General features: G+C 41.5%; 1 protein-coding gene across 1 annotated transcript in view; it reads right to left on the bottom strand.

Moving 5' to 3' along the window:
• Positions 1-19,789, bottom strand: part of RYR3 (ryanodine receptor 3) — a 626,301-nt gene that overhangs the window by 349,874 nt on the left and 256,638 nt on the right. The window contains 3 exon segments of the mRNA XM_049899608.1: positions 4,368-4,541; positions 15,194-15,350; positions 16,609-16,683. Coding sequence (XP_049755565.1) covers positions 4,368-4,541; positions 15,194-15,350; positions 16,609-16,683 — 406 coding nt within the window.

Genomic DNA, 19,789 nt, shown 5'->3' with positions numbered 1-19,789 from the left:
ACCAAGTGTCCCGGCTGGGATGCTGTTCTCCCCAGTACCAGTCGCTGCCTCCCAGGGACTTCTCCTACCGGCTGAGTCCCACGCCGCCTGCGCGAACCAGCTGGGCCCCCTCCGGGGGTTAGTTCAGGGGGGTGGAGCAGCTCTCTGTGTTTATGCCGTACCTGCGTCAAGTCCAAATCCCAGCGGGATGGTTCCCCAGCTTGGACTCTGCTCTCCCCGTTCCAAGACCAGTCACTGCCTCCCAGGGACTTCTCCTACCGGCTGCGTCCCACGCTGCCCATGGAACCAGCTGGTCCCCTTCCCGGGGTTAGTTCAGGGGGGTGGAGCAGCTCTCTGTGCTTGTGCCGTACCTGACTGGTACGCCGGCTCCAGGCTCTGAAAACAATCGCTGTTTCCCCGTATTAGTTCGTTCTCCGTCTCTAAATCTGTGTTTGTTGTTCAGGGTTCGTAGATTGTTACGTATGTGATCGATTCACTTGTTTTTCCGTGTCTTTGTTTTAAGAGGGATCCGAGGTAGCGTCTGCCTAGTCTGCCATCTTGGCTCCGCCCCCTCTTCTTGGCACAGTTTGATGATAGTCCAGATACTAAAGCTTCCTTGGCATTTGTTTTTTTATTTGCAGAAAAAGAAAGGTAAGCCTGCAGGGTCCTTAAAAATATTATGTCAATATAAATGATGCAACTGATTTCTAAAGATGACTTTTAAAATAACGATCGCCTATACTCTCTCCATTAAGAATGCAAGAAATGTGTTGTGGCTCGAACTAGTGGTCCACTGAGTAGAATGTCCTGCCAAGGTGATCCCATGGAGACTGAGTGCTGACCACTATATTATGTCTGAAAGGTCAGGTTGGGTTGCCCCACCAGCATCCTGCTTCCCTGTAATAACCATGTGGGGACAGCATGTTATTATCCAACTTTCCATGAAGCTGCTTATAGTCTCAGTTTAAGTCACCTCTGAGTCAAATAATCTCCTAAGTTTATGGTTCTCTATCAAGCAATATTTTCTTTTGCTTGCTCTAAAATTACCTTCATTTCAAGATATAAGATGTGTTGTAATATTCTGAAATTTGGTGAATATGGTAATTCTTTTATTTTATCAAATATTAATTAGGCATAGACTCTATGCCAGGCATTGTATTTGGCACTGGGGATACATAAGTGTAAAAAAAAATGTATCTGCTAAAATTGTAATAAATTCCCTTATTAGCCCTTATATTTTCCAATTCAGAGACGCAAATCCCTCTCTTTTTCTCATAAACTTTTTGAATGATGTGTGACATATACATAATAAAGCACATAATCTTAAGCATAAAGCATGATATATTTTTTACGAATGATTGTATGTAAGTGATCACCACCAGATCAAGACAGAAAACCACCCAACACTCCAGAAGCCTCTTTCATACCCCTTTCCAGTCAATACACCACTTCTCTGGCTGCTACCACCAGTGAGTAGTTTTACCAGTTTTTGAACTTCACACAAATCAATTTATTCAATATGGGTGCCAGTCACAGGTATGTCTTTTCAGCACATCTCATATCTCTTATGGTCTTTTCTGTATTTCTCATCCTTTTTCCCTCTCTGAACTTCGGTTTGGATATTTTCTATTGACCTTTCACTTGACTAATTCTCTCCTCAGCTGTGTCGAATCATCTATTAAATCCATCTGTTAGTGCTTGGGTGCTAAGCGAAAGGTCATCAGTTCAAACTCACTTAGGAGCTCTGCAGGAGAAAAGGCCTGGCAATCTGTCCCCATAAAGATTACAGTCTAGAAAACCCTATGGGACAGCCTACCCTGTTATATGGAGTCACTCTAAGTCAAAATCAACTTGACAGCACGTAACAAGAACAACAGTACATCCGTATATAATATTTTTCGGTACTAGAATTTCTATTTTTTTAATACATTTTATTTTTCTTGTGAAATTCTCCATCTTTTTCTTCCATTTTCTTGATGAGATTCACCATAGTTATTTTAAGACCTTATCAAATAATTTTACTGTTTGGATTGTTGGGGCATCTTTTCTACAGTATTTTTTTTTCTTGGCTTTTGCCATTTGTTCCCGTTTTTTGACATGCCTAGAGATTTGCTAATCTATTGAATAACAGATGCTGCACATGGAAATTGTAGAGGATCTAGATAATATTATCATACTCTATATAGAGGATTTGGGAACCCTAGTGGCATAGTGGAAACCCTGGTGGCGTAGTGGTTAAGTGCTCTGGCTGCTGTCCAAAAGGTTGGCAGTTCGAATCCACCAGGAGCTCCTTGGAAACTCTATGGGGCAGTTCTATTCTGTCCTGTAGGGTCACTATGAGTCAGAATCAACTTGATGGCACTGGGTTTGGTTTTTGGTTTAGTGGCATAGTGGTTAAGAGCTATAGCTCTTAACCAAAAGGCTGGCAGCTTGAATACACCTGGTGCTCCTTGGAAAACCTAGGGACAGTTTTACTCTGTCAGAATCAACTTGATGGCAATGGGTTTGGTTTTTTTTTTTTTGGTATATATAGAGGATTCAGGGTTTTTCATTGGCTAAATTTCAGATGTAGATTGCCAGGCCTTTCTTCCTAGCCTAAGTCTAGACACTCTGCTAAAAACTGTGTACCATGGGTGATCCTGCTGGTATTTTGAAATACTGGTGGCATTGCGGCTTCCAGCATTATAGCAATATGCAAGCCACCACAGCATGTCAAACTTGCAGATGGGTAGTGGTAGGCACAGAATTGGACAAAGTTTCATTCTGTTATATATAAGATCATCTTGAGTTGGAGCCAGCTCAATGGCAATGAACAACAATAATAATATAGAGGACTTAATTTTCTTCTGATACGCTGATGTAGTAGAGGATGGGATTCTAGAATCTATCTTCTATTTGCCCTTATTCCAGGGTACGGCCCTTATTCCTAGGGTGTAGCCCTTCTGGGATTAAACTGAAAGCCTGCGTTTCCCAGGAACGTTCCTACTTCGGGTACCCTGAGCCTCAGCCTCTGTCTCTCTAGTATTGTCATAGTGTCAAAATCTCTGCTTTGTGCTTCAGCATCATAGATGTTGCTTATTTCTGTTTGCTATCTTAGCTTCACACTTTATCCATGTTCTGCTTCAGATCCAAAGGGAAACAGCATGAAGAGTTTTAGGCCCACATTTCTACAGTTTCCTCCACCTTGGGATCTTGGCCCCTCACGTCCCAGAAACCTCGGCTGACCCTATCTCTAACGTGTCTATCCAGCCAGAGAAACGAAACTAACACTAGACCCCTTTCCCTGGTGCTCCAAATCCACAAATGTGCTGAGCGGGAAAGCAGTGACAAAAGTAGAGTTCACCTTAGTACACTTCCATTCTATCCTGGATCTTCAGCACTCACATCCCAGGTGCCTTGGTTGTTGATACTTTCAAAGAGTTGCTTTCTTTTTTTATTTTTATCTATTCTTTATAGTTGTTTTCAAGGGAAGGGCTGAGCTCATACAAGCTACTCTGTATGGCCTCTTCTTTATTCTATTTTCCATTCTTTCTTGATAATTTTATTTTCCCTTTTTTGGATATTCTATGGGTATGTTTTGCTTGACATAAAAGCAAGATATTACCTCACAGTTTGTTTCCAACAGCCTTTCACAATGATGAGCATTCTGGGACACTTTGCCTCATCACCACACTGGGCTGATTTATCTGAACAGCAGTCGACAGTGCCTCCTAGAGCCTTACTCTGGGACTCCTAGACTACCTAAGCCCTTATTTTGTAAGATTTTCCTGAGAGAAAGCATCAAAATTCTTGGCATCTATTTCCTGGTTCCTATCAAAAGAAACAAAATTAAGGCAACTGACTTTCTGGTAAGAAACATGCTTCATGTATCTAGGGTAGTTTCCCAATGTAGCAGGTTGTGACAGACCACTCGAATCTGGATAAATTCTCTGTGGATACAGCACCGCTCCATAACAACTAATCTTTCTCCACATTGGTTCCTGTGGGCTTGTTGCAATGTGTAGTTTCTCCGTAGAGATCTATATTATAGAAATTGCACAATAACTCAATTATCCAACTAAATGAAGGGAACAATGATGTGGATAATCCCCTAACAGCACATCCACTAAAAGGCATTTAGATCAGATTTTGGAGCGCGTTGTATTAATCCCCCGCCCCGCCATCTTGAAGATTTGCTGTGTATTAAACCAGATGTGCATGGAATATGGGGCAAAGCAACCACACTGGGCTGATGTATCAGAAGAACTGCATACAATCTGTCACAGAATAACTAGAATAGCAAGAAGCAAGACATCATGTCTACCTGATCCTCAAAACGATCACAGGGGCTGCCTAGTTGATTCCATCTCAGGGTAAAACAACTGTAGGCTGACTTTCTGACCCCTCACCTTTCTTTTCAGAGGTCCAAGGCGTGACGTTTTGGAGTCCTGTGCTTTGTAGGTCACCCACAAACCACTGGCAATATGCTGGACAAAGCAGACGGAATCTCCATACTTAATTTCTGGAACCCCCATGCCTTCTATATCTCGTTTGTGGCTGGAATCCAATTTCTCCTTGATTTCCTATTTCACAAAAAAGAAACACATGTAGGTGGGTCTGATTGAACAGAAACTCAATATATAAAACAAATCACCTCTGCGGAATTTATAAGCCAGGGACCAGTTACCCAAATAATCATGATGTGTCTGTCCCAGCCAGGATTTCAGAAAGGCTTGCTTCCCTTATCTGCTATTAATTATGAAATTGGTGCATTTCAAGTTATAGCTACTTTGGCGATTATTTAAATCCTTGGGAAAAGGAGGCAGCTGGAAAGTTCTCTCTTCTGTCCTGATTTTATAGTTATATTTTTTTACTTCTCTCATTCCGACCTAGGATAAATAACCCTTAAAGAACCATTTAATTTCTCTTCAGAAAGTAGAGCTTTCCATAATTTTAATGGTTACCTTATACAAATACCCTGTTTCAGGAGCTTTGAATATATGTCACCTGATGTGAATATCTCTTCTGGGAATCAGCAGACTCTTAGAGTAGCTAGGGATACTGTGCCTTAAGTCAAAGGCAGTAAATTGTGTATTAGTTTCTTAGGGTCTCCTCAGTTATGTGTTACAGCAAATGGGTTTCATTCTTCAATTACCAGTGTTTCACTTAAGTCCATTCTCCAGTGTGCAAAAGGAAGTTACTGTCCATCAGATGTCTTCTTGGTGACAACCTAAAGTGCCTGTCACAGAATGCATCCCGAAGTAGACCCCTGACGCCTGGTAACTCTGTCTCTTCCTCTTCAATCAAGGTCTCTGTGGCTCTATGCTAAATCTACTTCAGTTCCATTTCTTCTCTGCATCTGACATTCAATTGCTCATTTGTAAAAGCTATTAGCTAGGCAGCATTTTCAAGTTTTTATGGACTAAAAAATGTAGCACGCTGTTCCATCTGCTTGCCACAAGCTTCCTTTCATCCCTAATAATGGAACGACAGCAGCACGTGAATTAATTCCTTACCATGTGCATGTCAATGTATTAAATTATTTACATGTATAAACTCTTCATAACAGCTTCTAATGGAGCTACAAATATTATGCCAGTGTTACAGATGAGAAAACAAAGATACATAGAAAGAAGTAATTTGCCACCAAATCACTTCAAAAGGAATAAAAGAGCCAGGACTTAAGCCCAGGAAGTTCGGCTCCAGAGTCTGTGCTTCTCCCTACTACTCTAAACTCGTACTCATTCTTCAAAGCCCTGCTCAGATGTCCCCTTCCCAGTGAAGGCAGAGTTAGTTCCTCCGCTCTATTTCCCTAGCACAGACTCATTCCTCTACTGAGCACTTAGCACACCATTATCATAAATGTGTTTGTTTAAACTACATGTTCTCTCTGCTAGAAAGAATCAGAGACACAGGTCACATTTCAATTAATTTTAGATCTCTAATATAGGGAATCCAGTACACTACAGTTACTTAATAAATGCATATTAAAAAAATAAATATATATAGCTGAGTAGTTCCTTCTTTCAAATGTATTTTTCATTTCAGCTCGTATTTCTTTTCCTGCGAAGCTTCATAAAAGCAAAATAGTTATTCTGCTCTCATTTAAAGGGTCATTTTGAGCAAGGTTAATACTTAATGAGAAAATCCTTTGTCTTTTAAATATGTTTGTTGACAGTGGCTGAGTTGTTAAACAAGACTTATTTTTCAAAATGAACATTTTCAGAGGAACAATTTTCCGATTTTATAACAAAAGCTAATGGGAAAAGAGAGTTTGATATATTAGGGTTTTTCTTATAGGCAATTGGTCAAGAATGCGTTTATTCTGCAAAACTGAACTGACTTTCATCTCAGAAATAGCCATAGTCCTGTAGACATTCAGGCCAGTAACAGGACTTAAAAGACACAAAATTTTAAGCTCTAGGCTATTCTCTAACCATAGCCAATACAGTGAAATAAAAATAATACATACTATAACTGTTAAAATATGACTGTCTCATTAGGGGGAGAGTAATTGGGAGTGTGTAGAAAGGTGTATATGGGTTTTTGTGTGAGAAACTGACTTGATTTGTAAACTTTCACTTAAAGCACAATAAAAATTATTAAAAAAAAAAATGACTAGCTATGCTAGTCTTTTGGTTAAGTGTTCTACTACTTGCTGAAAGACTGGCAGTTCAAACCCAGCCAGAGGTGCCTTGGAAGATAGGCCTGGCGATCTGCTTCCAAAAGGTCACAACCTTGAAAACTCTAGAGCAGTTCTGCTCTGCACACATGGGGTAGCCATGAGTCAGAACTGACTCAACAGCTACTCACATTGACAAACAACATGGTGATCTATAAGAGCTTGTAGTTAAAGTAATGCATGCTCTCAGATGATCAGTGGGGATGGTCACTTCATTTATTTTCACTCTTCATTCATCTAAACATGACATTACCAAAAAAAAAAAAAAAATACATAATATATGAATATAAGGATCTGCTTTTCTAGAGTCATTGAAATAAATGGGTCATTATTCTCTACAGAATGGGGTCTCTGTGTGTCTTTGCTTTTACAAAACAGCATCACCTTCCAAAGTTCTCTGGGAGTCATGCAATGTTGTTGTGTGCTGTTGAGTTAATCCCAACTCACAGCAACCCTATATGACAGAATAGAACCACCTCATAGGGTTTTCTAGGCTGTAATCTTTACAGGAGCAGATGGCCAGGTCTTTTCTCCCACGGAGCCACTGGTGGGTTCGAGCTGCTGACCTTTCAGTTGGCAGCTGAGTGCTTAACTATTGACCACCAGGGCTCTTTAGTCACTGCAGTAGCCACTTTTAATTTAAAAGAATAGCAGCAACAACAACAAAAATAAAACATAGCAACAAAGCCAACACTCAAACCAACCCAATCTAAATCTAAACAACAGGAATGATAAATCAGTAAGGAAATGAAAGAGGTCAACAAAAGAGCAGCTTGATTTGGCTAGCAGCAGATTGGTGATTTCCTTTTCACTTGAACATGAGCTAATGTTCCACTCTCTGTTTTCACTGGAATATGGCCCCAGAAGCACTTATCCTATTGTAGAAATGCAACCTTCCTAAATAGGACTAATCCAATTACTCCTTTTAAAAACTTCCAAGTTCCTACAAAATACAATTACATTTCTACAGTTCTTATATACCATACGCTGACCAAACTGGACCATAAACTGTTGAATCAACACATCAAACTTTCTCTTCCTCTGGGCCTTTGCTCACATTACATTTTCTGCTTGGAATCCCCTCTCCCATTTCTGCATCTTTAATTCTCAACCTTCAAGCCTTCCCAGCTCCACAGCTGGAGGACACCTGTACATCTTCTCTGTACTCATGGCGCTGTGCTTCACCTCTCTAAGGCTCTACCGTCTTCTACCATACGAATCCTTTGTTGGCACACTTCATGCCCCCTGCCAGGTTGAAAACTCTCTGATGGGAAGTCTTGGTTTTGTTTGTCTTCGTAGTCCACACAGCGCTTTGCTTAAAATAGTCTGTAAATAATTTATTTTATTGTTCTGAGGGCATCAATTTCTATATTTGTTTACCTCTCTCAACCTTGCTATTAGATGATGAGCTGATACCAAAAAGGAAGGAGTTACTTGGCCTAAATGTGTTGAAGGTTAATAGTAATCATTTTCCCCTGCCTTCCCTGAAAATACTGTGACCACATCATAATTCTTTTCTTAGTATTTGGCTTAGATAATTAAGTTGCTCCTCTCCAGATTGGGTTAAGATTTCTAGAAGGAAAAGGAAAGGAATTGGAACTAGTATTTATCCAGTGCCTACTTTGAGCCAAGTATTGTGCAAAGTGTATTACAATGCCAACACCATTTACTGAGGGCCTACAAAGCTGCGTGGGCACTTTACAAACATTTTTTTCTAAACCATTCAGTGACCCTGCTGTTTTTATTTCTACTTTATAAATGATAAAACTAGTGCTTACAGAGTCTAGTGATCTGCTCAAAGCAACATAGCAAGTAAGTAATGGTGCAGAATTCAAAATCAAGTGTAATTCCAAAGCCTATTTGTCTTTTGAACGTAATCAGTTGAATGGTTACTACTACCATTATCACAGTTAAATAATTAATTATAACAACATTTCAGTTGTTTAAAGGCTATTTTCAAGTTGAAGTTGAAAACATATGCTATTCATTTATGAAAATGTAGCTCTGGGCTCATACAGATTTTAGGAGTCATGCATACAAAGCAATACTGACAACAGTGTGGTGTGATCTATATTCAAGGTACAACTGGAGTTTGGAAGAGAGAATAACCAACTATGCCTGGGGAGTTAGGGATGGCTCTATACAAGATTGACACCTGATGTATGTTCAGGTAGGACAGAGAGAGGAAAGAAGGGGATGGCATTCTAGTAAGAAGGACAGAGTGTGGGACAGAGCGTCTCTTGAGGAAGAACATGAACCCCAGAGTGCGGCAAGCAGGATGATGGAAGTCCACCATTATCCTATAGCTTCATGTTTCTCAAATTTACAATGTTAAGAGACTTTCTGTGAGGAAAGAAAGCTTTGGACAAATTTTTCTAAGAATTAGAGTGAATATTAAGACCGTATAAGCTCTATGAGTCCTAAAGTAAAAGGCAAGTAAACAAAACAACCTGTTGAACTCTGTTTGCTTTCTACAGTATTTTGCTTTCCCCCTCCCTGCTTTTCATGAAATCATTGTTTGGAAGCCCTTTTGAGCAAAGTCAGCACAGGTAATGGAAAGCCACTGTGAAATTTAAGCAAGGGGATGACACAGGGTTACACCTTAGAATAATCATTCTGGCAATGGTGTAAATGATGAATTGAAAAGAAGCAAGAATAGAGATGGCTAATGATAAGCTGCTGCATTAATATCAAGCATGATACCTGGGACAGGGCAGGTCCAAATTCATTTTCCTGAGTAGAGTGAAATTTTTGGCTATCTAGCACAATTAAATGACTTATGTTCACAAGAATCAAGAAAGTACCTTTCTAACATAGACTATAAGCACTCAAAAATGTTTCAGAGGAAAGGTAAATGTGCGAAGATGTAGGCCACTTATGGGCGCTGGGCTGAACTATCAAAGAAGTCATGGTTAGTCTACTTCTTACTAGGAGTCTCTGGAGAAATCACCTTTGGGTTTGTTTCTACATCAGCATAGTCGCTTTATAAATTAGTCATCTAGAATAAACCGTCTTAGTACGCCTTAATAAACGCCCACTGCAAAACCCTGCTAGGAGCCTGGCCAGACCTGAGGCTAACTGTAAAGCCTCTGCTGGGCTGGAGGGAAGGAAAGCCCCAACATGCACAGCATTCTGGAGGCAACTGACTCCTCTCCCTTGTTAGGGAAGGTACATTTCTCAAGTAGCAGTTACTGTGCTAGGGTGTGTCCTGATCATTCTCATTTCATCCCTACACCATCCCTTTGAGGCAGGCAGTACTATTCCCATTTTATAGATGAAGAAATAGACTTTCAGGTAGTTTTCCTGGTGTCATTTAATTCCCACAACAATCCTTCAAGATACATTCCTTCATCCCCATTTTTGCAAAAAGGAAAATTAAGACTGAACAACAAATGGCAGAACCAGGCTGCCAACCCAAAGCTCAACTCATTGGATTTTGAAGCTCAACCTCAAAGTCCATGGTTTTCTTAGATGGCCTCTCTACTTTGTCTATTCTTAACAACGAAGACTTGGGAAAGTATTTCAATTTAAATTTAAAAAATATAAATTAAACTGTAGAAATGGACTTGTCTCTAGATACCTCAAACGTAAAGCAATGTATTCTGTCTCCTCCCCTCTTCTCTCCTCTGCTCCACCCTCACCCCTTTCCTCAACTGATAATTTGGTGAGGGAACAGACATAACAAGGAAGGGACTACCATAAACAGCATTACTTCAGTGCCAATGTTTTCATAGATGTGATGCACCGTGAGCCCAGCCACCATTTTGTTAAGGTCCACCATATGATCTGCTGAGAACTGAAAGGATACGAGGAGGCACAGACTACAGGGAGGCTTCCACACCTAGCAGAGAGAGCAGATGGTTTTTGAAATGCAGAAAGAAAGACGTGTTTGGTCAAGAACACAGGGCTTAGTGGATAGTAGATATTTGATAAATGTTTACTAAATTGAATTTAACATTTTATACTTTGACAAAAATTTCCCCTAATCAGGAACAGTGTTAACACTATGCTTTGAGATAATATAAATAGGTAAAGTCTGAGATTCTATCTCAATCATTCAAGATTTATTGTACAGTCATTAAGAATAGCTATAAAATATGTTGCTACATGTAAAAAAGCTTGCTTTAACATTATTAATTCATTCTCTCCTGAAAGGAATTCAGTGTCGTAAACTGTCACTGAGACATGACATCTAAATAGATAGTATTGCCATACCAAAGTAAATATTAAATTGCATTATCTGACAATCCTTGGGGAATGGCCTTGCAATGTCAAGACCGTGGAAAAATTTTGTGAAATCCAGCTCACGGAAATTTGACTTAGATATCAAAATAAAATGAATCTCTCTCGTTGAACCTTTATAGAGATGGTAATAGGACAGCAAAACGATTACACAATGACGACAAAATACTTCTATGAAGATTGTTGAGGTTAAAATGAAACGGATTTCACTATTTCAGTGTGACCATATTTATGTATCACTTCAGCAACCAATTTTCAAACTTACTACACGCTAAACACTGTGCTAGGTGCTAGGTGGGAAAAAAAAAGGTGTGTGTTTTTGTGTCATTTGGGGGCTCCTGGTCTAGTGACTGATGACTATAAGGAACAGGGACCTACTGGAGGAGTGATGGAGAGGTTTAATGTTGTAAGGGGCATTTGAAGGTTGTCTGAAAATAGAAGGAATTCAGTAGCGGAGGTGTTTTGAGAGTAAGAGATATTCTAGACACAGGTTTGGTGGTGAGAATAAAAGTAGCATATTCAACGACCAGTAAATATTTAGGATGCTGGAACTCAAGTCAGCCACAAGTGAGTAGCAATAGATATGGCAGAAGGGCAGGCAAAAATCTCTTACAACAGACTTCATACGCATTCTTGGCTCAAGCTTAAGAATCGTGTGCAAGGTCTCAGAGAGAATGGATGGAACTCAAGGCCAGGTCTTGGTGGCTTCAAATCCATGCTCTGTACCATGCAACTTCCAGAGTAAAGGAATAAAGTTGTGATACTACATCTCAGAGGCAGCAATACATCCCATACCTCCACATGGCATGAGTCATTCTGCTGAAAGGGGGAAAAGACCTGTGACCAAGATCACACCCTGCTCATTATTCTACATGTCTTCATGTAGTTTGCCCAAAGACCGCAGTTTGATTTTGTTTGAGCCAGGCCCAGGCCAATAACTGCAGTCAGTGCTTGTGCTTGGTCACCTTCCAGCAAGGCACAGACACACCCCCATCTTATCACACATAAACAGGATTCACAGGGGCACCTGCCATTGTCCTTGTAAGGGCAGCTTGCTGATGATGCTAACACACACCTTCAACTATCCCGTAGCCCTTGATTTAGCAGTCACAGCTGTCACAGACTAATACAACTTGATAGAAAATGTGAGGTGGGAAGCCAGTCATCACCAAATGACTCATGGCCCAGCTAATCCAGCATCCTTACAGAACACATGACTGAAGCCCAAACAGTGCTCCTCCTAGGGGTCTCTTTCACTGTATTCTAGATCCCCCAATATACAGAGAGGGTTAGATGACCACCCCCAATTCACAATACCTCTTACTGTCTCCACCTCTCAGGCTTTCCACTAAGATCCCCCAACTCCTTTGCCACTACCCGAAATGCTATTTGGGGTCACAGTCTGCTGTCTATTCTATCACATAACACCAGTGATGGGTGACAGCAGGCAAGATGACTCAATGTCCTCACAGTGTGGAAAAACACAGCCACAAGCCTCTTTCTACTAGGCGATATCACTATATCCAATACGGGGAAGTATACTAGAAAGGGCATTTAAGAAGGAGAGCCTGCGCTGAGCAAGATACCCATACATTTTTATGGGGGAGCCAGGAGGCCCAAAGTGGAATTGGGGGACCCCAGTCTTCCTTCCTAATAGCTGTTTGGATTGATTATGCGGAGTTGTGTGCTTCCCACACGTTCTTCCCGTTTTTTAGCTTTATGGTCTAAGACGCCAAATTCCCTGCCCACACCATGTCCCAAGGAAGCCTCGATTTCCTGCAGGAACATCACCATATCTTGGCTGCCATGGGGCCTAGGTGATTTTAATTTGTTCTTTTCAAATTAAAGTGAAGGTAGCTGGGCTGAATACTGCTGCACTGAGGGTTGTTTAAAACCTCTAACATATTGATGCCAATGAAATGTAACCACACTGCCAACTGCACAGGGACAATGTGACTCACGGGTGACTTTTCAACCCGCTCTGCTATGCCAGCGGCCCCCATGGTACCACTATGACCTTCCAGCCATAAGCTGCCTGCCTCCCTGTGCATGGAACCAGAGGGACTTGGGGAGATAAGAAATGGCCTTTTGTGGGCACAAGGGCTTTGCAGGCCAGAAATGGTGCCAAGTGGAAGGAATGTTATGAGGACTGTCTGTGGTGCTCTGAGCTTTTCTGGTTCCTCCAGAGACCGTGGCATAGCACTGAGCCCGCTCCATAGACTGAGCCAAGAAAGGGATGGGATGGAGGCGTCCCCTTGGAACAGGATCCTGCCAGCTGCCTGGAAGGCTGCTGGATTCCCCTGCTGTTATAAGAGAAGCCCCTTTCTGAAATGGTGAAGGCCTCAGTGTCACTGTTCTGTCCCAGGGCGGCACATCTAGAGTGGGCTACAGAGGAAGGCATAAAGAGCTCAAATCAGGAAGGGCGAAGCTGGCATTCTGAGAAAAGCACTTCCTTGGCCATTAGCCATGACTTTTCACTTTCTTGTCTTCCACCTCCTCCCTGTGCCTCCAATCTCCTGCTCATATCCAAGATATCTCTTGGGGAAGAATGTGATCTTGCGTGTCCCTGTTCTTAGGACTGCCCTGTTGCTTTCTTTCAGAGGTTCTTTTAACAAGTCGCGCTTGCCCTTAACTACTTCCTGGAGGCCAAAATGTTTTACTAAATAGATATTAACTTGAATTTAAAATTGCCCTTGTGCTGGGAACCTCAAAAAAAAAAAAAAAAAGGCGAGGGTAATATGAAGAAGATGAGCTCAGAAAACCAGAACAAAGACGAGCCAACACATCACTCAGAGAGAAGCCAGATGGAAGGCGAAATGAGAGAGGAACTTAAGAAGATATGGGCAGGAGGCTTACATTTTTTTAATGTCTGAAATACAGGTATAGGGAAAGCCTCATTCAAGTATAGGGCAGTTCTGGGGAGAAAAACCCATATACCAAAGGGATTATCTACCCAAAATGACTATAAAGAGGGAGAAAAGGATTCTTCAAAGAAGGGCGGTACTGTGAGAATGGTCTCCCCTGATACATTAGGAAGTAGAGATGCCCCATAAAAAATTCAGCTGTCAGCTTCACACCTAGTCCTACACGAACAGAATCACCAATGATGCTTCACTGAAATCGTGCTAAGAAAACAAATCGAGGCCCATTTCTAGAAAAGAGCAAAGAAAAATGAAAGCAGAATTGAAGCTCACGCAGTTGCTGCTGAACGTTCTCTGAGGAGGGGCAGACTTCCTGATAACTGTGTGTACATCTTCTTATGTCTGGGTGAGCTTCCCAGAACAATCAGAAAGTGACAGAGCATTCAGCTGTCTGTCAGAAGGTAGCTCCGCATGCAATTCTAACCATCCAAGTAGATCCAGCTCTGACTTTTCCAGTCGAAGCTTGGCTGGACATCAAAGACATAGACTTTCAAAAAATTAGTTGTCTATACACACATTCAATGGCAAAGCCACATGTCTGGAGTTAACCAAACTCCCATAATATTCACTCTTAATGAAAGTTGGGGGTGGATCTGACTGATCTAAGAGATCTGGGAAGAAGAGACAGTCAAGAAACAGGATGAGCAAGTAAGTAGTGTCTGTGTATAATGCAAATAACTGCAAGAGAGCACCATGCCCAGAGCAAGAATTGTGTCTGTTCTCTGCCATTTTCTCAGAGAAATCACTTCCTTGATTTAAACACACTTAAGGAGCGCTGAGTGCTTAAGCACTCAGCTGCTAACAGAAAGGCTGGTGTTTCAAACCTATTAAGTGGTTTAGTGGGAGAAAGACCTGGTGATGTGTTTCCATAAAGACTACAACCTAGAAAACCCTATGAGGAAGTTCTACTCTGTCACATGGGGTCAAAAAACAACTCGATGGCACCCAGCAAAAACAGCACTGAAACTCACGCCTCTACGTTACCATCGCTTTATAGGAGTGAAGTGTGTAGTTCACCTTTAGCTGCGTCGTGTTTCACAGAAATTACCCGTACCCATTGCCTTCATGTTGACTCCAACTCACAGAACCTAGAAGTTACTAAAGTAAAACAGTATTTTCCATTAGCCTCCAAGCAACAGTGCCCATTCCAGTGATTCTTTGTCTTCCAAGGTTTTCCACTCTCCTCTTACCCAAACCTCCAACTTTCATCCAAGGTACACATTCCTCTATGAACTCAATTCAAAAGATCAAAGAAGGCACTGTTCATTGTAGGTCCAATTTCCAGCCACATGTTGTTCCAGCCTCATTTCTCTGCAGTCATAGTTCTGACTGTGGGTTTCAGTGCACTCACTTTTAGAAGAGGGTCACGGTCCACTGAATCATACGTTACCTTTGATGCCCGGAAAGAGAAGGCTGTGGACTTTGTGTCTGACTTTCCCCGGTCTTGCAGTATGAGGCCTTGGTCCTCTGTCAAGGCCAGGTAGTGGCCTGTGGTGAGATGCCGGAGTCGGAAAGCCTGGCCCCATCTGATGTTACTGCCACTCCAGCTGGGCAAGTGAAACAGACAAGACATTGAGTTTACACAAAAATAGGCAGTTTTCGTTATTTAGCCTGTGCTTTTTCTTACACATGCTAGTGGACCCATAGCCCTTCTGGGGTTCATCCCCTAAGGGACAGTGCTCCAGTCTTCTAGCTTGCTCTATGATTTCACACCCTGCCTATAACTCAGCATGCATATGACTTAGAGTGCTCTTCCAGCCCTCCTTAATGATAGCAACAAGGAACGTGAGCTTGAGAGCAGGTCAATATTGGTTTAAATGTCACTGAAAGTCCCAACTTTCCAAAATTTCCTTCACTCTGCTTAAGTGCCTTGGTGCAGATAACCACAAAAAGAAATGAGAAGCTTGCCTTTCAAGGGTAAACTTGGTTCTTACGGCAAAGCCCTTTCCACTGTGCTATCTGAACACAAATATGTTATGACCACAGAGAATTCTGCCTTTAAGAGAAATAGTAAAAATACTTGTGCAACTTCCACTTGCTGGGGACGGGTAGATAATAAAAACAAATGAGTAAGGGGATATTGTGGCAGGAAGGTGAGAAATGGCATGGGAAAAGTAGAGCAGGATAAAGAGTGAGATAAGGAAGATCCCATGTTGAATACCAATCTTTTTAAGGTGCTTCATCAAAGACTGGCCTTCAACAAAAGCCATCGCTAGTTATAGAAAATTATCCACTGAATAACCTGGAACTAAAAATTTATCTATTAAGTTAGAATAAAATGTTTAAGAGATGCACATATGATATCAGATTTTAAAATGATTTCCTACTTTATGCAACTCTTTGGATCACCACTGAATACAAATCACTTTGATAAAATATTTAAATTTCTTTCTGTCTAGACCTCTGTGGAAAGGAACAAACAACCAGAACGAGAACTCTATCTACATACCTATTTTGACTTTTTAGAAAGTCCATTAAGCAAGAATCAAGGCCTAATATCCTGTGAGCACGAGTGTTTCACTTTCAGAATTTTAACGGGCTGGAAAAAGAAATGTAAATGACTAAGCCAGGAAAACATCTGGATGCATCAGAATGTGTGTGTGTGTGTGCGCGTGCGTGCGCGCGAATGGGTAAAGAAGTTAAGTCAAAGAACTGTCATAGAATAGTTTAGAAGTTTTGCTGGTTCTGGGCCGACAGACTTTTGAGAGTTTCCCAGTTGATGTGGAACAAATGAAGCATTTAAGAGAATGGACTGTACTGGAAAGCAAAAATATTGCCAAGGGCAGCACCTACACCCTCCCTTACCTTATCCGAAGGGGTTCCACTCTCCACAGAGACCTGGCTCGCGTTCCTGCTCCCCCAGCTTCATAGAATATCCGCCTGTGAGCAGAGATGGAGATTAGCTGCATTGTCCATAACCCTGATCAGCACTAGACAGGGAACAGCTCCCTGCAGTGGCTGCTCAGACCTGCTGTTCTTCCAAGTTCTCAAAGCGTCAGCAGAACCTGAAGAGTCACAGGGAGGCACCCTCTCCCAGTCTCACTTTCTTATGAGGGACTGCAGCTTCTAAAGGGAGGGAACTGCTTGTCTCTCTCACACACACACATCCCATCGGCACTTGGAGACCATCAGGTGGTACAATAAAAAAAGGGAGATAAGGACATGAAAGTCAAAATAGCCAAGTCCTACAACACCAGACCAGATATGAAACAAAGAAACAAACCCATTGCCACTGAGTTGATTCCAACTCGTAGTGACCCTACAGAACACAGTAGAACTGCCCCATAGAGTTTCCAAGGAACACCTAGCGGATTCGAACTGCCAACCCTTTGGTTAACAGCTACAGCACTTAGCCACTATGCCACCAGGGTTTCCAGACCAGATACAGAAGGCTCTAATTCCTTCAGGTTGAGCTCCTTGGTGCAGTTTATGTCTTCTAACAATGTATTTGTATTTTCAAACACTATATGCAGTGTAGTGCAAACTCCTTTCTGTTGTTTTTGGAAGCTGTTCTGGTTACAATTTTATTGCTGTACTTCTGTCTTCTGCATTTATGGGTCATGTTTTCATGTGTTCTGTAAATAAAATTTTTATTTGGGAACAAATTTAAGATTTACAGAAAACCTAAAAAGATGGTACAAAGAGTTCCCATATACTTTCACTCGTTTCCCCTGATGCTATTATCTTACATTACCACGGTATATTTGGCAAAACTAGGAAACCAACATTGGCACATTATTGCTAACTAAACTCTACACTTAATTTTTAATTTCACCAGTTTTTCCATTAATGTCTTGTTTTTTTCTGCTTCAGGATCCAATCCAAGATACTGCATTGCATTTCGTTATTATGTCTCTCTGGCTTCCTCTGGCTTATGAGAATTTTTCAGTCTTTCCTTGCTTTTCATGACTTTGACAGTTTTGAGAGTTACTGGGTAGGTATTTTATAAAATGTCCCTCAATTTGGGTTTGTCTGATGGTTTTCTAATGATTCACAAAATCTATAACTTGTAAAACGGGGGCCAACTTCCCTGTAACACAGGGTCTGTGGAATTAAGTGAATTAGTTTTAATTTCAATACTGATCCCTCGATTACTCAGTATACTGAATCCAACCACTTCTTAAGAATCTTTTGACCTTTGATGAAAACTGATGGTTTAACTGCATTTAAATTCAGTGAATTTAAAATCCCACCTCCTCCATAGAGGGTATGTACGGATCAACTGAATCACTCAAGCCCTAGAGGAATCTTGATCTAGATTTTGAGATAATAGGTAACTAACAGAACTGATGTGGAAATGTGTATTTATTTTGTTCGGGAGGAGTAAAATAATTATGAGATGGTTGAAAACAGGGGCTCAGGAGTCAGACAGATCCCAGCTTGAATCTGTTCATTGTGCAGCCTTGGGCAAATCCCTTCAACTCTCTGGGCCTTAGTTGCCCCAACTGTAAAATGGGTCTAATAAGGATACTCATGTCCTAGAATGGTTGTGAGAATTTCATGTGCCATTTTAAGTAATGCATGTACAGAAAGATGTTCATGGATGTACAAAACAGGATGTTTTGGATATATCCAAATTTTATTTAAATACAGATGAATGTTTATAAACGTGCACAGAAATACAATGAAACATTAACAGTGGTTAACTCTTGATGGTGGGATTATAAAGGACATTTCTAAACCATTTTCAAATGTACATGTTATTAGGACCTATGTAATAAATATTAGGGAAGAAAATCCTATGTGGGAGTTATAACATTTCAGGTGTCTCTGGGCCAGGCCCAGAAGGATAATGATACTGCACCGACCTCCTGACCACTCAGGAAAATCTGCTGAGATTTCACTGTTTCTCCCCTTCAGTGAGGCTCTGGAAGGGCCTCTGAGGTGGGGAGGGAAGGTGAGGCAGCTCATCTCAGGTCACAGAGGAGGCAGCACCTAAGCCAGAGCTAGTGGGTTGCTTGCTTCTAACATCTGAAGGATTCTTGAGAGGTTCATCCTGCCCACCTGGGACATTTGGGTGGTTTTCTCCGTTTAACCTCATGAGGCTACAGAGGTTGAAACAACCTGTTCCTGTTCTCTAAAACAATTGTCAAAGGAGAGGAGAAGAGTGGGCGGTGAGGTGAGGTGCTTCTGAAAGCTTGGCTGACAGTTTAGCCTTGGCTTCAATAGGTTAAGTGGCTTATTCCAGGGTGTTTGACAAGGCAGAGGCAGAGCCAAGGATCAGAGCTCAGAATGCTAGGTTGTTGATCTTGGGTTTCCACCCTGGGAGAGTCAGCTTCTCTGCCTAGCCTGGCTGCTCTCAGGCTTTAGAAGGAATAATATGATTTTCCCAGGATAGTCAGCACCACGATAATTGGTCACGTGTGTCTTGGCTGCTGCTGGGGTCTTTCAGCATGTTCTCCTTTTCCTATTTCTTTATGCACTCCAAATTTCAGTATTCCTGGCCATGTTGGTCAGTTCTGAAGACAGAAGACAATAATGAGGCTTACTTCTCACCTAACCAAGACCTCAAACAGCACTCAGGCATTCTACTTGCTTGACAGACAAGATGATACAAAAATTCAGGTTCCAGTGTACTGAATATTTCACCCCCAGGCTCATCCCCTTTATGCTTTTGCATAAAGGAAAGGAGTAAGGTCTCTTATGTTTATCTGTGAATTTCTTCTTTCCAAAACACAAATTAGACCCCATGGAATTCTCAGCCAAGAGAAGGCCACTTGCTCTCTCACTTCAGTGATGGCATGCATGTCCCTTCACTATGCCTGTTTTGAGAACTTCTCTCTACCCTTTTTACTCCCCAGCACTTGTCTAGCTCTTCCATAAGCAGGGTATGCCTGAACCATTCAACACAATGCCCACCAAATGCCAAGCTTCTCCAAGCAGTTTCCGTACAGATGCTATAAATTTGGCTCTGTATGAATGACAGGTTGCAAGGGCAAAGGCCATTGTGACATGATTAGTATTTCATTTTGTCCAAATTACTACC

The sequence above is a fragment of the Elephas maximus genome, chromosome 10 (assembly GCF_024166365.1).
Source record: "Elephas maximus indicus isolate mEleMax1 chromosome 10, mEleMax1 primary haplotype, whole genome shotgun sequence".
Classification (NCBI taxonomy): domain Eukaryota; kingdom Metazoa; phylum Chordata; class Mammalia; order Proboscidea; family Elephantidae; genus Elephas; species Elephas maximus.
The sequence above is the reverse complement of the archived record's forward strand: the minus strand, read 5'-3'. Positions and strand labels throughout refer to the sequence as shown.